Below are 17,460 nucleotides of genomic sequence, written 5' to 3'. Positions count from 1 at the left end.
TGATGACTTTTCAAGTTTGGAGAATATGAAAAAGCCATTGGAGCTCGTTCCTTCTATTCCAACATAGGAAATATTCTTATGCTTACTGATCCTAATCTTTATTACTAATGGACATGTATTTTTTAACGGGTTTTGTTTAATTATCTTTTACTTTATTTTATTTTTTGGATAAAGATGCGAAGAAGTAAGGGCATTCTAGATTTGTAACTAAATTAGTGTGTTACGATTCCAAGAGGGAAAAGGATAAATTATTTCTTTATATAAAGAAAGCTTAGTGGGATGTTGAGATTTTGTAAGAGAGAGAGAAAAACAAAGTTCTTTAGGATTAGGGGGCAAGACGATGTCTTCGACGGCCAAGGAAGAAGAGGCACCATCGATCTTGTTTTCGTCACTGCCAAACGATATCGTTTTAAACATCTTAGCCCGCGTGCCGAGACGGTATAACTCAATTCTCTCTTGCGTGTCAAAACAGTTAAGATTTCTCATACGTTCCTCTGAGCTTCGTATAACGCGATCTCTTTTGGGAAAAGATCGTTTCTACGTCTGTTTTCTAGAAATTTCTAGTATTACTACTTCTGATCATTGGTCTACTTTCACTGAGGATCGTCCTTGTTTGGTTTCGATTCCGTTCCCTTCTCCACCCGAGCCTTTCTCTGCAATTCTCACGCTAGGTCCCGAAATCTACTTTTATGGCGGGCTCCTCGAGAAGCATGTGGATCCTCGACTCTCGGTCAGGAAAGTTGCGTCAAGGTCCAAGGCCGCTTGTGAGCAGCAATGAGGCTGCTTTGGGAGTAGTTAACGACAAAATTTACAGTTTTGGAGGATTGTGCGAAAAAGGAGAATGCAGAGATATCCAAGCGCAAGTGTTTATCTAAAGACGCAAACTTGGCAAGTCGCGCCAAATCCCACTGCGAAATTGCAATGCCTAAGTAAATATGTGGTAGCCCAGTCACTAGGCAGAAAGATATATGGGAGGGATAATCAAAATGTGATAATCTATGACACTAGAGATGGTGAATGTGAAAAGATAATACCAGCTAATGAGAATTACAAGTGTGGAGTAATGTGTGTGGTAGACAACGTGATCTACATGCATTACTATTGTCTTGGGTTGATGTGGTTTGAATCCAAGGAGAAACTATGGAGAATGGTTCATGGTTTGGAGTTGAATGGTCATTTTAGTAGTACCGCAATGGCCGAACACAATGGAAAGATGGCGTTTTTGTGGCATGATAGGAACAAACGTGAGCTTTGGTGTGCAATGATCGCCTTGTATGGGAGTAGTCAAGTAGCCATTCATGGCCGGGTCGAGTGGTCTCATCGTCTACTTTCTCACGTCCCTTCTAACTACTTCATCAAATATTTTATGGTTTGTACGGATTATTAATAGTAATCTAGCTCTCTCTCTCTCTCTTTTTTTTTTTTTAAAAAAATAATAATAACGAAATCCTTTTAAAACAAATTATATATGCAAGCAACAAATAGAAGTCGTGTCTATCAAAGGATCAAAATTCATAAAATAAATAAAATAAAAACTGCAGTAAATGAAATAGTCAACTGTTGATGACTTTTCACGTTTGGAGAAAAAGAATATATACTGTATGAAGAAAGTTCAATGGAACTTTGTTTCTTCAATTCCAAATTTCCAATGTATTCTGATTTGCATTAGAATTTACAGGTAAGCAATAGTTTTTGTAGTATGAGAAAATAAAAACAATATACTTTATTTAGAGTTATAGTATGTTAACATTCATGTATTTGACCAAGGCTTTCAAATATGCTAAGACAAATATGTATGCTAAGACAATTAGTATGTATGCTAAGGCTTTCAAATATGTATGCTAAGACAATTAGTTTTTACTCGTCTATTTCATAACTTTTTTGTTTTTTTTTTTTCGATTGTTATTCTAGATTCAATGCATGACATTATTGACATACCCTTTTTAGGGTTAGAAAGGCCGAATTTTTAGTGTAATTACGGTATTATACAAATATTATGTTTAGTCGCTATCTAAACATGTGCTTATCGTTTTCTAAGTACAAGGAATAAACGTAACGTAGCTACTTTTTACTGTTCTTTTTCTAATATCTTTTGAACTACTATAATTTGTATGTGTAGATCCGAATCACTTTGTAAAATCTTGCACATTATGGCATTATTGGATACGAATTAGCAAAACAACTCAAAAGAATAAATGAACAACTCAATTATTTTATAGAATAAATGACCAAACTCAATTATTTATAGTCAAGTAAAAGAAAATTTAGTGCTGATAGATTCGATGTACCAGCCAAGTGGCCTTTCCCCTAGGATCTCAAAAGCCTTTGAGCATAATAAATTGACTCTTCAAAGGAAGATAGGACATGTCTTACGTTTCTTTGCCCTTTTTGAATTCTTTAACTTCACCCTTCATTATATATGTTTTTTTTTTGTTCTCTTTTTTTAATTGGTGAAAGATAGGCGAAAAAAAACCCCTTTGTTATCAATAGAAAAAACGGATTATCCAAATATATTACTAGTTACGAAATTTTGTTTTGTGAATGATGATTGAATTATTTTTTTATTTGAACAATGATGATTGAATTAATAATTTTCTAAACTATCTTGTAATGATTTATCAATGTGTGATTAGATAGAGGCGAAGAGATAAACTTGATTTGTCTTAAAATATTTGATTAAGGAACGGTCGACACTCCAAAGGTACAATACATGTCTTTAAAACTAGTTTAAGTTAATTAACTACATTATTTCATTGTCAAGTTGATGTTTGCTAAATTATGCACTGCCACTACTTAATCTATTACTAACAATTAGATAACCACGAGACAACCAAGATTCTGTCGGTTATATCCATGCAAATTAAGAACAAAACTATATAGTAATTAAGAAGATTTAAAAATATTATTGTAGTGTTTTATCGTATCATTGTTGAATACGTAAACATTATCTATGCATATGCTTACGTGCCAATAACTTCTAAAACTCCAATAATTCTCAATTTACATTCCTTTTAATATGTTATCTCATAAGTTAACTAGAAATATAAAAAATACATCTACTATCAAGAATATAACCCAACTTATTCTAAAAGTTAACTCAAGAGTATCCGTTAGATATTATCAACTTATTCTATGTTGGTCAAAAAGCTCTTTGCTTGCCTTTAAAATGTAGAGTACTTATGATATCACAACTTTGGTAATTTTAGTATTGTCTTTAAAAATCAGTTGAAAATTGGAATGATACAACAACAAAATATCATAGCTACTTTGTAATGGTAAAAGTGAAAGTGAAACCTATAGTTTCATCCACTAGATGATGTTATGAATTCATACAAGAATTAACTGATTTGTTTTTGTCTGAATTATTTTAAATTAAATGGAAGTTTGAACAAACCTTAATCAAGAACATTTTGCATGTTTCTACCAAAAAAAGAACATTTTGCATGTTAGATATGTATAATAGTATATGTATAAACGTCGTGATAATGTTAAAAAAAAAAAAAAAAACGTCCCGATATTTATTTTTTTGTTGTTGTTGTTGTTGTTTTAGGATTCCAAAATATTCTCCTTTTATAGTTTTGTAATAAACAACAAATTTCTATAATCAATTTGAAAGTTAAATTTATGTACATTTTAAGTTTATGGAGTTGTGAAATGGCTATCGAATAAAATGATTTAGAAAAAAAAAAACTCTATTATATAAGATACATCATACATCCAACGATCCTTATATTTTTGTTACAAGTTTAGAGGAAACCAAATAGTTCTCTCTAATCAATTTTATTACAGAATCGAGTTTAGCAGATGAAAATAGGGTTCACTGCAACAGATCATTACCCACACTTCCCCTAATCTCCTCTTAATAACAAACAAAACACCTTGAAAAATTTAACATCAAATAATTAATCTTCTTTTTTTTATACTGAAAAAAAGAAAAAGTTAACTAATCACTGCTTGTTGTTCAAGAGAGCTGCTCTAAGCTCAGCGGCGTCAATCTCGTTGGAACCGGTTTCGGGTCTGTAATAACCGGTTTTGGGATCTGGAACCCATGAAATCTTCTGGGTTGATTCTTCCACTCCCTTCTTCTTCATCGCAGCCGAAGTAACAGCTCCGCTTCTTCCTCCGCTCCCTTGCACCGCCGTCGCCGCATAACCACGTCTGTTAAAAAAAAAAAAAAAAGAAAGGACACCGTTTAGAAAACAGAGCATAACTACAAAAAACAGAGCATAACTTGAAAAAAAAACAGAGACAATAGAAACATACCGGAAGATAGCATTGGAGAGTTCGTGAGAGAGGAAAGCAGAAACGATCTTAACGTTAGAAAGAGAACGAGCCATTTTCGAAGTATGTGGGTTCTTGAAAGAGAGAAGAAAACAGAGAGTTAAAGGTTGAAACTTTTGTTTTTTGTTTTGCTTCTTTATCGCCGCCGCAGAAGGAGAGATTTATTCGGGAGGAAGGAAGAATCTCTACGACAACGAGAATGAAGAAACTAAGTTTCGTCTGTGTTCTCTCTCTCTCTCTCAAGTATGATTGATTTTGGAGAATGGCTTGAAGGGGATGAGAAGAGAAGGAAGAGGAGAGGAAGGTTTATATAGAGGCAAGGGGAAGAGGAGAGAGGTAGGCAAATAATAAAAGGGAAGTGACTCCGAAATTGTCTTCTCACTACTTACCATAAACGACTGCGTCAATTCTGGCCTTTGAGTCCTTTGTTGACCCATTATTAGCTTTGCCTTTTATTTTATTTTTCTTTTTTTTTTTTTTTTTTTTTGTCAACAAAGAAGCCCTTCTATTTTTTATTTTCATCAAGTCAAATTTAGACTTTTTAATTTAAATATATAAGCTTTAATTAGATTTTTAAATATCTGACTTTAAAAAAAAAATATGTGACTTATAATGTCTGACCCGAAAAAAAAATGAAAAATTTCCATAATTTTTTTCCTTGTCAAAGATTTTTCCAGAATTATTATCCAATATTCTTTTATAAATGGGCAATTCTGAAAAATAACGAACGCTTTTAAGGAAATTAAAATGAATAAATTATACGAAATGTTTAATGATTGATGCTGATGGACATGTAGACTGTAGACAGATGTGTGTAAAATTAGGAAAAGTGAGAGAGAGAGAGTTCGAATAGATTATGAATTTGTGATTTAGCATGTCGATATGCCATTGGTTAAAAGCTCCTAGTTTCAAGTATTATTTTAAATAACGTTGAGTGTTGTATCAGCATAAAAAAAAACCACATATTTTCGTCTTTCCAAATTAGGAGTACTATTTGTCTATTGTATATATTTAATAGTAATAAGAATCAGAATAAAATACGTAATATGATATTTTGAGGCGGTGGAAGTTTGCTTCTCATTGGTTCTTCTTGACGACCAAAGTCCACTTGCATCGTGGAAGTGGTTCTTTGCTTCGTGGTTTCGCCCCCAGCTTCTTGGTATCACAGACACAACAACCAGCATCTTGTTTTCTTTTTCTACTTCGCATCTTCGTTCCTCTTTTTTTTTTTATTAATTCATTCTGTATCGTAAGCAATTTGTTGTTGGAGTTCTCGAGATGCTATAAATCTGAGTTACTACTTACTACCATTACATACAAAAAATAATTACCAAGTATGAGCAAAAATAAAAAGAAGAAAAAAGAAGTACAACTTTAATTTGGGATAAGGACAGGACAGGGTGTAATGTTAGGCTGTTTGGTAACTGAAGTGAGAACATGTAGTTCGTTGGTTCGCTCCATCTGATATACACACCATTGAACATTCGTCATGTCTTTTTTTTTTTGTTTTTGGCTTTTTTGCATGTTCTCTCTACCTATTTGTTGTTTAATTTCTTTGGTCAAAATCTCGCTAACTCTCTCTGGTCTTTTACATGGCTTACCCGAAAGTTACTTGTTTCATGTGAATTTCGAATCTGAATAGTTATCCTATCATCTAACCAATTTTTTAAGGCTGAACTCGAACCCATCCAAATTTGCTAGAGCTTTTGATTTTCTAATATATAAATTTTTGAAACTCGAACGTATATATAAATGAGATGAGCCGATTAATGTTGAAAAACCAAATCGGTGAATCCAAGCTTTTTCTGAATTGGACCTCTGTTAATTCTTATACTGTATGTCGTTATCGATATTCTATACTCGTGGTTATTATATGCAGATTATGAGATTACAATTAAACATGCATGTGTGTTTTAGTTTTGACGATGTGCGTAACATATATCATAAAACACATGAATAGAGTTGCGGTCTCCATCGAGTTAATGGTCTTTTACATTTGCATATGAATCCACAACTACTACTGTATGTGGTTTTTTAATAGTCTTTTGTTTTGTAATGAGTGGGCGTTTCACTGTTTTGTAGCAGAGAGGTAAATCCTGTCCCACATAAATCTTTCAAAAACTTACCGTTTACAAATAGATATGATCACCGTCCGATTTTACATTTGCAACGGGATTAATGAAAATAAACGGTCCAGATCTCTCGACCGTTCAGAGATAAATATGAAAAAGGAAACAAATAGAAAGTTTACATTTTTATTCGAAGAAACAAACCCTTTGGTCTTTTATTAAATACTCTCAAAGCGAAAGCTGAATCAATCTCTACCATCATCTTTTTCAATTTCTTCTCTTCTTCTTCCAAACCAAAACCAAACTTTATGCAATTCTCTTCTTGATCACCGTCGCTGCAAAATAAAGAGAGAAAATAAACTCGAAGAAGACAAAAAACTAAAGCTGGTGATTTGGAAACCAGTGAGTCAATGACCGACAGAGATACCAAGATGATGATGAAGGAGGCAATAGTGTCTTCTCATGTCTCGCATCCTCTTCTTCTTCTTCTTCTTCTAGGTATGTCCATCTTCTTCTCTTCTTTATTTGATGTTTGTACTTGTTCTGCCGTACGTAGATCCCTATTATATATCACTTAATGGGTTCAAAATTTGTAGTTTTAGGGGCTACACATGTGAATATAGAGAAGCAAAGACAGAGGTTGCCACTAGTGTACAAGTACAAAACTGAGACTCTCTATTTGGTGGAGAATCACGCTACCACCCATCATCCTTGGCGGATACTCAGGTTTCTTCTCTCTTCTTTGTCCTTGGCTTATTTTTTTTTGTTGGAGAAAGGTTTTCTAGTTTCAGGCTTCTTAGACCCAAATAGGCAAATTTTGATACGAGTGTTTAACTGTTAAAGGAGGTTGTGAATTTGGATATGGTAATATTGCTCAATTTCTCAAAATCGTTAAGTAGCATAAAACTTGTTCAATTTCTCAAAATTGTGCTATGTTCAATTCAATCACTAGCAGAGTCGTCTTCTTGTTTCTTCTGACACAGCTTTGTTTCTTGTACATGAAAGAAGCTAGATGGGCTGTAGCCTGAAAGAGGCCCAGATTTGTTTTTAGACAATATCGTCACAAAACTGCTGCACGAGGTATCCCATTCTTAAATTCCTTTTTCTTTCCTTTTTTTTTTTTTTTTTTTTTTTTTTTTTTTTGTCGACAAATTTCCTTTTTCTTTCCTTGTATTTTTTTTTATAACTGTTTTTTTTTTCGTAAACAAACAAACGGCTTTTCACAAATAATATTTTAAAATACTTTTTTAATATAAAGTGTTTTTACAAGCTAAATATTTTTACAAGTTAAATTTAACTTTTAACGACAAAAATAATAATTTAACTTTTATAAAATTTAACTTTTATTTTTTTTTTCCTTTTCAAAAATAATGTTTTTTCAATGTTTAGTGTTTTTACAAGCTAAATATTTTCACAAGTAAAATTTAACTTTTAACGACAGAAAAGATAATTTAACTTTTTTTTGTTTTCCTTTTCAAAAATAATGTTTTTTTTTCAATGTTTAGTGTTTTTACTAGCTAAATATCTCAATTTTTAGACTTAAGTGTTTTAAGTTTAAATATGTTGAAAACAAATCCAACTTAGCATCCCGTCCCATTATTCGGTTCCGTAAGTTTTGGTGTCATAAGTTCAACATGTTTAAACCTATTTAAATTAAGACACTTAAGTTTGAAAATAATTAGTTGGTAAAAATGTTAACACCTAAATTTTATTCACAAATAATGTTTTAATTTTTTTTATAATACTAAGTGTTTTTACTAGCTAAATATTTTCAAACTTAAGTGTTTTAAGTTTAAATATGTTGAAAACAAATCCAACTTAGCATCCCGTCCCATCATTCGGGTCCGTAAGTTTTGGTGTCATAAATTCAACATGTTTAAACCTATTTAAATTAAGACACTTAAGTTTGAAAATAATTAGTTGGTAAAAATGTTAACACCTAAATTTTATTCACAAATAATGTTTTAATTTTTTTTTTATACTAAGTGTTTTTACTAGCTAAATATTTTCAAACTTAAGTGTTTTAAGTTTAAATATGTTGAAAACAAATCCAACTTAGCATCCCGTCCCATCATTCGGGTCCGTAAGTTTTGGTGTCATAAGTTCAACATGTTTAAACCTATTTAAATTAAGACACTTGAGTTTGAAAATAATTAGTTGGTAAAAATGTTAACACGTAAATTTTATCCACAAATAATGTTTTAATTTTTTTTATTTATAATACTAAGTGTTTTTACTAGCTAAATATTTTCAAACTTAAGTGTTTTAAGTTTAAATATGTAGTAAACAAATCCAACTTAGCATCCCGTCCCATCATTTGGGTCCGTAAGTTTTGGTGTCATAAGTTCAACATGTTTAAACCTATTTAAATTAAGACACTTAAGCTTGAAAATAATTAGTTGGTAAAAATGTTAACACGTAAATTTTATTCAATTTTATTCACAAATAATTTTTTAATTTTTTTTTTATACTTGAGTGATTTAATTTCAAATATGTTGAGAACAAATCGAATTTAGCTTCCCGTCCCGTCATTCGGGTCCGTAAAATTTGGTGTTTATTCAACATGTGTAAAAAATTCGAGTTTGAAAACCTATTTAAAAGTTTAAGTTTAACACTTGATTTAACGTTTAAGTTTTTTCACTTGATTTAACGTTTTAAAGTTTTGAAATAATTAGTTCGTAAAAATGTTTAAGTTTAACACTTGATTTAACGTTTTAAAGTTTTTTCACCAATAATATTCTAAATACCTTTTTAATGTTAAGTGTTTTTAATAGCCAAATATTTTAGTGTTGGTGTTATAAGTTCAATTTGTGTCTACACGTATATTAAATTGAAAACATACCGTTAGAAAAATGTTACGGTTTAAACACTTAATGTTACTTTTAAAGTTTTCCCGTTAAAAATGTTAAGGTTTTAACATTAAATTTAAATTTCACAAATATTTGAAAGTGTTTCTTACCAAAAAAAAATAATATATTTGAAAGTGTTGAGTTAGTAAGAAAACGTTAAAACCTTAACATGTTTAACTTTAGTGTTAAGAATTGTGATCATAATCTTTGCTTTCTTCGGAACAAAGAAATAATGTTTTTTTTTTGTTCTTTTTGTTTTGTTTTTCTCCATGGTAATGTACTATTTCTTAAAGATGTAAAACATGAAAGTTTTATGTTTTATGGCGTGTTACGGAAGTGGTTTAATACACAAGTCACAACCAAATCGACACAGGTCAAACAGCTAATACAGATTTAAAACTTTTTGAAATATATAACCAATCAGCATAGACTTCAATATTGTTGTAAGTCGTTGGTATTGACAATTGACTTATTGTCAATTGAAATTAGATTACCAAAACAAATAATGTGACACAGAAAGAAACGTACAAAGTAGGAAATTTAGTTCATAAGTATGCGATTTTTTATTCTTTTTTTTTTCTTTTTTTTGTCGTCGCGATTTTTTATTCTTATAGAATTTCTAACACAGTTTGATAGTTTCAGCTGATAATATTTTAACTGATAGAGTTTTTGTTAACATAAATATAATGTTTATAGCAACAAATCACACACAAAGATCTAAAATTTGTAGATTTTCCATTTTTTTTGTTAAAGTTTTTTTATATTTTACATTCCTAACAAAAAAAATTTGGACGAAAAATGCTGCTGAATTTATTTGTTTTCCTCGGATTTATTTTTCAAATTTTAGTTAGTTATTTATTGTTTGGAATTTTCACATATTTGATTAAATCTTTTAACGACGTTTGAATATCATGAGAATTTAAAATATTTAAAACAGTGGTTTAATAATTTAACTAAATCTAAAACGATATGTTAATCTATTCTTTAAAAAAACGGAAAATAGTTGAACAAAGAAAAAAAAAAGTTATATACAGTAAAACCTCTATAAATTAATAATGTTGGGACCATGAAAATCTATTAATTTATAGAGGTTTTAATTTATCGATAAATTATTAATTTATAGAGAGATTTTCCTAATTTGGAAAGTTTTTTCAAAAAAATAATTAAAATAAGATTTAATCATGAGAATTAGTATTTTATATAATCAATTACAAAGAAAATAATAATTATTATGCCTTGAAAGAGAATGCTAACTATTTTTGATATAGTAAAATACTAGAAATAAACTCTAACAAAAACTAATGTGTCTATATATGCATATATTTTGAAAAATTTACCTAATTATTAATTTATAATATTGTTGGGACCATATATTTACAAAGGATTTTCAAAAAAATTATTATCTTATTATTTTATCGAAATATGTCTAAAATTACACTAGTCCCAACTTGGGACCGGAGAAATTTATTAATTTATAGAGATTATTAATTTATCGAGTATTAATTTATAGAGGTTTTACTGTATACGACTCTCTCTTTTCGTTTCTGTTTTTATCCTAAACCTTCGTAGTCAAAACATATCAGTAAGTCGTTTTTTTATCACACTTTTTTTTTCTTTGCATAATTGATATCGATGAGATCCATAATCAGTTGTTAGAAAATTTGGGACTGCAGAGTTTAGAAGTTGGGATTAATTGAAACCTTCGTAGTCAAAATATATTGGTAAGTCGTTTTTTATCACACTTTTTTTTTTGCATAATTGATATCGATAAAATTCATGATCAGTTGTTATGAAATTTGGGATTGCAGACTTTAGAAGCTATGATTAATTGCTTTTGTTTCAAGACAATGTTAAGGATCGATCTCTAGTCGTCTCTCTCAAGTCTTTTTATTCATTTACCATAATGAAGTTTTTTCACCAATAAAGTTTTACATACTCTTTTTAAATGCTAAATGTTTTTACTAGCCAAATGTTTTCAAAGTTAAGTGTTTTAATTTCAAATATTTTGAGAACAAATCCAATTTAGCATCCCGTCACGTCATTCGGGTCCGCAAAATTTGGTGTTTATTCAACATGTGTAAAACCTATTTAAAATGAAACACTTAAGTTTAAAAATAATTAGTTCGTAAAAATGTTAAGTTTAACATTTGAATTTAACTTTTTAAAGGTTTTTTCACCAATAATGTTTTAAATACTTTTTTTTAATGTTAAGTGTTTTTAATAGCAAAATATTTTAAAGTTTTTTCACAAAAATTTAGTGTTGGTGTTATAAGTTCAACTTGTGTCCACACGTATATTAAATTGAAAATATACAGTTAGAAAAAATGTTACGGTTTAAACGTTTACTTTTAAAGTTTTCCCCTTGAAACTGTTAAAAGTTGTTTCACAAATATTTGAAAATGTAAGTTAGTAAGAAAACGTTAACGTTTAACATGTTTAACTTAGTGTTAAGAATTGTGATCATGATCGTTTAGTGTCAAGAGTTAAGACCTTGATTAACATGTTGTATACTAATTATTTTTCAATAAAGAAACCTGAATTATATATCTCTCTAATAAAAGAATTGTGATCATGATTTATATCAGTCAACCCTATTCCAGTTAATATGTTTACGATACCCTATAATTCGTATGCACGTTGTCCTTGGAAAATGATTAGTGGCGAACCATTTGCGCCAATAACTAAACTACTATTGTATAATTTGTGTCAGTTTTAATAATTATCACGGTTTAACAATGTTATTTTCAAAATGTTCCTTAAACTATATTATAAATAAAATTGTAAAATTAGAGCTAGTAAAAAAAAAAAGTGTTTGCCTGTTATATTATAGTTTTCGTAATTACGTTTATTTTTAATGGTGTAATACATACAGTAAAACTTCTATAAATTAATACTCGATAAATTAATAATCTCTATAAATTAATAAATTTCTCCGGTCCCAACTTGGGACCAGTGTAATTTTAGACACATTTCGATAAAATAATAAGATAATAAATTTTTTGAAAATCCTTTGTAAATATATGGTCCCATCAATATTATAAATTAATAATTAGGTAAAATTTTCAAAATATATGTATATATAGACACATTAGTTTTTGTTAGAATTTATTTCTAATATTTTACTATGTGAAAAATATTTAGCATTCTCTTTAATACATAATAATTCTTGTTTTATTTGTAATTGATTATATAAAATACTAATTATCATGATTAAATCTTATTTTTAAATATTGTTTTGAAAATATTTTCCAAATTAGGAATATCTCTCTATAAATTAATAATTATTAATTTATCGATAAATTAATACCTCTATAAATTAATAGATTTTCATGGTCCCAACATTATTAATTTATAGAGGTTTGACTGTATATATAATATATATGCTCAGCGATTAATAAATAGTGTATCATAAGAGATAGTAGGAAATAAAGTCTGGATTCTATAAGTTGACCAAAAAGAAAAAAGTCTGGATTATATTAGTTGAAAGGATCGTGGGTGGGTTTAGGAATGAATCCTAAAGTTTGGGGTATTTTCAAACTTTAAAAGTTATATGGGCAAAATCTGCAAAAATCAACGAAAACATTTTTCAATTTTTTTAAAAACTAAATTTGAAAAGCCCTAAAGCTTTCAAGGGAAGCCATTGATGAAGAAGAAGAAGACTCTTCAAATGCTCGCGCGAACTCGCTTCTGTAGAAAACCATAGAATCATTTTATCTTCCTCAGTCTCATTCCCTTTCTGACGAACTTATTCGAAGAAGAAGATGGCGAGCAAGCTCAAAGTCGATGAACTCCGTTCAAAACTCGCCGAGCGTGGACTCAGTACTACCGGAGTCAAAGCCATTCTGGTAACTCTCTAATCTCTGGTTCGATTTTTTTTTGCTTTGAACTCTTTCTTCTCTGTTTGTTAATATTCGAATTTGCTTTTTGGGTGTCTTCGTGCAGGTAGAGAGGCTTGAAGAGGCTATCGCAGAAGACACTAAGAAGGAAGAATCGAAGAACAAGGGGAAAAGGAACCGAGATTCTTCGGATGATACTGATGAATCGAACAAATTGATTGCGATTGGCGAATTTCGTGGGATGATTGTGAAGGAGTTGCGAGAGGAAGCTATTAAGAGAGGCTTAGATACAACAGGAACCAAAAAACAACTTCTTGAGAGACTCTGCAATGACGTTAATAACGACTCCAAAGCACCAATCAAATCGGGTAATGAGTTGTTTCATTCTCTTTGACTATTGAGAAATTTGGTAAAAATTGAGTTTTTTTTTTCTTCCTTTAATTATTGTTGTGAAGATAGTGAATTCGTTTAATTATTGTTTCTATGCCGATGTTCATGTTGCTATTGTGTTTTGTATTGTGTTTCTAGGGACAGAGGAAGCTGAAGATGACAAAAATGGGTTTGATGAAGAAAATAAAGAAGAGAAAATTGTAACAGCGACAAAGAAGGGTGCAGCTGTATTGGATCAATGGATTCCTGATCAGATAAAGAGCCAGTACCATGTTCTACAAAGAGTAAGGATTCTAAACCTAGTATTGAGTTTTGCATCTTGTTCATGAATGTGGTTAGAAACTGGGATTTTGTTGGATGTTGTAGGGTGATGATGTTTATGATGCCATCTTAAATCAGACAAATGTCAGGGATAACAATAACAAATTCTTTGCCCTACAAGTTCTAGGTCAGTCTTCCAAGATCTTAAAAAGTTCAATTCCCTTGTTTCTTGGCTGTTTTTGCTACTTTCGAAGAACTTGAAACCCTACTGAAGCAGTTACAGATTTTGATGACTCTTTGTCATTCTTCTTGGTTTGATAATAATCACCATCATGATTCTCTAATCTACTGCGCATTTTTGCAGAGTCGGATACTAAAAAGACATACATGGCTTACACTAGATGGGGAAGAGTTGGTGTGAAAGGACAAAGTAAGTTAGATGGGCCTTTTGACTCATGCGATCGTGCAATAGAAATATTTACCAATAAGTTCTGTGACAAGACAAAGAATTATTGGTCTGATAGAAAGGAATTTATTTCTCATCCCAAGTCCTATACATGGCTTGAAATGGATTACGGAAAAGAGAATGATTCATCGGTGAGTCTTTTGGAACCTGCAATCCATTCTTAAAATTTGTTGTGTGGTATTATGGTATATGCTCCAAAGGATCTGCTACAATGAGGTCTTGAGTACATATCTACTTCTTGAACAAACTTTTTAAATTGAACTAACATTTTGTTTACCCTGTTCAATTGCAGTTATAATTTTTCTCATTGTTCAAATGGGCACTTACTCTTAGTTCACAATTCTTTTTACTCAGGTCAATGATATTCCCAATTCATCTTCCGAAGTTAAACCTGAAAATTCAAAACTAGATAGTCGGGTTGCCAAGTTCATTTCTCTTATATGTAATGTCAGCATGATGGCACAGCACATGATGGAAATAGGTTCGTAAGTCTTACTTTTATCACTTCATTCAAATGATGGTATCCATTTGGCAAAATTAGCTGTGGTTGAGATTCATTTGCTTTTATGTCTGATATATTATTTCCTAGTTCTGGTCTCCCATTATCTGAGTTTGTACTTCCCACCTTTTTCCCTATCCATTTTCTGTCATTAACCTCTCATATATTTAAATTTTTGTAACTGAAGGATATAACGCTAACAAATTGCCACTTGGTAAGATAAGCAAGTCCACAATTTCAAAGGTAAAAGTAGTATCTGTTTGGTCTCATTTCTGTAAATAATAGTTTTGTTGTGATATCACATAATAGTCTCTCTTCGATATATATAGGGTTATGAAGTGTTGAAGAGAATATCAGAGGTGATTGAGCGGTTTGATAGACAGAGGCTTGAGGAACTGAGTGGGTATGCTTTTTGTTAATTGCTAGAGTTGATTATATAACTGTTTTGCACAAAGAGATTAGATTTGAACTAGTCTAACGTAGTGTCATTATTGATGCAGAGAGTTCTATACTGTGATACCACATGATTTTGGTTTTAAGAAAATGAGTAAGTACATATGCATTTTATACTGTGCTTAAGTTTAAGATAAAGATATTCACTAACGTCCGAATTCTGAGTTGTAACAGGTCAGTTTGTTATCGACACTCCTCAAAAGTTGAAACAGAAAATAGAAATGGTAACTCTTTGTACTGTTTCTTTCCTACTTGACTAGTTTTGGTCTTCAGAAATTAATGGTTGAGTGCTACATGTTTTTTGTTGTATTTAATATATCACTTTACAATGTAAGGTTGAAGCATTAGGTGAAATTGAACTTGCTACAAAGTTGTTGTCGGTCGACCCAGGATTGAAGGTAAGTCAGTCAGTCTATGTGTTTTGGAGGCATGAAAGTCAGTCAGTATAGTTCTCTGATGACATGACATTTTTTTTTTTTTGCAATGGCTGTAGGATGATCCTTTATATTATCACTACCAGCAACTTAATTGTGGTTTGACGCCAGTAGGAGCCGATTCAGAAGAGTTCTCTATGGTAATTTTTTGGTTTGTGAACTTTGCACAATCATGAGTACTTCGACATGTTTGTGTTTTAAACCTTTTGGTGTCTACTCCTTAAAACCAAAATCAGGTTGCCAGCTACATGGAGAACACTCATGCAAAAACGCATTCGGGATACACAGTTGAGATTGCTCAACTATTTAGAGCTTCAAGAGGTGTTGAAGCTGAAAGATTCCAACAGGTATGCTATGGGATTTCAAGCCTGTTAGTACTGTACACATTAATCTAATTTCTTAATTTGGCACTGAGACTTAAATTTTTCCTGTTAGTACTGTACACGTTAATCTAATTTATTAATTTTGCACTGAGACTTAAATTTTTCTTGGTAGTTTTCAAATTCGAAGAACAGGATGCTACTCTGGCATGGGTCACGTCTCACTAACTGGGCCGGGATTTTATCTCAAGGTAACAAGTTTCTCTGTTTTTCATTTTGCTGTCTCTAAGTGTCTCCTTTTTGTCTTCTTTGTTGGAGGATTTTCAATTGCATACTGAATTAAACTTCTATGAGGCACCAAACAGGTCTCCGGATAGCTCCTCCTGAAGCGCCTGTAACTGGTTACATGTTTGGTAAAGGGGTTTACTTTGCTGATATGTTCTCCAAGAGCGCGAACTATTGCTATGCTAACCACGGTGCTAATGATGGCGTTCTACTCCTCTGTGAGGTATATATACTCTCTATTGCTCATTTCAAACGGAAATCAACCAAACTCCTGTTTATCAAGAGGACCTCTTTATCGCATTCAACATATCTCGGTTTATGGCTTCTAATGATATATATTTCTCTAGGTTGCTTTGGGAGACATGAATGAACTCCTATATTCAGATTATAACGCGGATAATTTACCCCCGGGGAAGCTAAGGTACACGGATAATCTCTTTCATATTTCACACAAGTTCCTTATATCCCAAAACACAAAGAATTTTATGAGTTACGGTTATTGTACTGTACTTATATGAACCCTGATATTATAATTGACTGATGGTTGCAGCACAAAAGGTGTGGGGAAAACAGCACCAAACCCATCCGAGTCTCAAACACTAGAAGACGGTGTTGTTGTTCCACTTGGCAAACCAGTGGAACGTTCATGCCCCAAGGTTGTGCTTTGCTTCAACACATTCACAAACTCTAACTCTCCCAAAAGAAAGCCAAATCTAATACATTTGTTTTTGCAGGGGATGTTGTTGTACAACGAATATATAGTGTACAATGTGGAACAAATCAAGATGCGTTATGTGATCCAAGTCAAATTCAACTACAAGCGCTAACACTTGTGTATATTTTTTGGACATCAACAACTAATTACCAAAATCCCAACAATTGTTATTTCTTACAAATATTCGAGTAGCTTTTATAATTGGCTTGGGATTTTTACCCAATGATTTATTTATTTTTCCCCACTTCTTTAAGTTTTTGACGAAAAAACGGTTTGCTCTTATATTTTTCAATAAAACCGGAATTCATGTCGAATTATATCCGGTTTAGTTGGTATATGTATATTTTATACCCAATCATTGGGATTTTGTTGTACTGCTTTTTCAAACTCCCTAATCTAATTTTGACGAAAAATGGTTTAATCGTTTATCGGTCAGCAAAACCACAAACCATGCTGAATTTTATCCGGTTTAGTTGGTATATGGTTGAGAAATCATGGTTTAAAAATATATATATTCAATTATTTACTTTCCTTTTTCTTGTTAAAACAAGTTTACTCTGAAACTCGATTTGATTAGTATTTAATAGAAAGAGAAACCCTAC

At 31.2% G+C, this 17,460-nt stretch overlaps 3 protein-coding genes across 3 annotated transcripts; 2 read left to right on the top strand and 1 right to left on the bottom strand.

Annotated features, from left to right (window-relative positions):
- The first annotated feature begins 257 nt into the window (after positions 1-257).
- Positions 258-1,408, top strand: LOC17884408 (putative F-box/kelch-repeat protein At4g02310). Its single transcript, XM_023781745.1, is given in 3 exon segments — positions 258-691; positions 693-867; positions 870-1,408. Coding segments are annotated over 3 exon segments (1,044 nt in total). The 5' UTR covers positions 258-340; the 3' UTR covers positions 1,388-1,408.
- A 2,272-nt stretch (positions 1,409-3,680) lies between these two features.
- Positions 3,681-4,573, bottom strand: LOC17883907 (protein SENESCENCE-ASSOCIATED GENE 21, mitochondrial). Its single transcript, XM_006288902.2, has 2 exons — positions 4,264-4,573; positions 3,681-4,158 (listed from the first exon to the last, which is right to left on the bottom strand). Exons 1-2 carry the CDS (start codon positions 4,335-4,337, stop codon positions 3,948-3,950), a joined length of 285 nt encoding a protein of 94 aa, XP_006288964.1. The 5' UTR covers positions 4,338-4,573; the 3' UTR covers positions 3,681-3,947.
- Positions 4,574-12,843: 8,270 nt separating this feature from the next.
- LOC17882585 (poly [ADP-ribose] polymerase 2) lies at positions 12,844-17,092 on the top strand. The gene is made up of 18 exons (XM_006286312.2): positions 12,844-13,044; positions 13,142-13,403; positions 13,564-13,709; positions 13,792-13,873; positions 14,051-14,283; positions 14,507-14,633; positions 14,839-14,894; positions 14,981-15,054; positions 15,152-15,198; positions 15,279-15,328; positions 15,440-15,502; positions 15,598-15,678; positions 15,775-15,885; positions 16,034-16,109; positions 16,224-16,366; positions 16,491-16,564; positions 16,694-16,799; positions 16,878-17,092. The coding sequence occupies exons 1-18, from the start codon at positions 12,961-12,963 to the stop codon at positions 16,968-16,970; spliced, it is 1,908 nt and encodes a 635-aa protein (XP_006286374.1). The 5' UTR covers positions 12,844-12,960; the 3' UTR covers positions 16,971-17,092.
- Positions 17,093-17,460: the final 368 nt, after the last annotated feature.

This window comes from Capsella rubella, unplaced genomic scaffold (genome assembly GCF_000375325.1).
Source record: "Capsella rubella cultivar Monte Gargano unplaced genomic scaffold, Caprub1_0 scaffold_6, whole genome shotgun sequence".
In the NCBI taxonomy this organism is placed as follows: Eukaryota; Viridiplantae; Streptophyta; class Magnoliopsida; order Brassicales; family Brassicaceae; genus Capsella; species Capsella rubella.
This window is presented reverse-complemented; position numbering and strand designations above follow the sequence as displayed.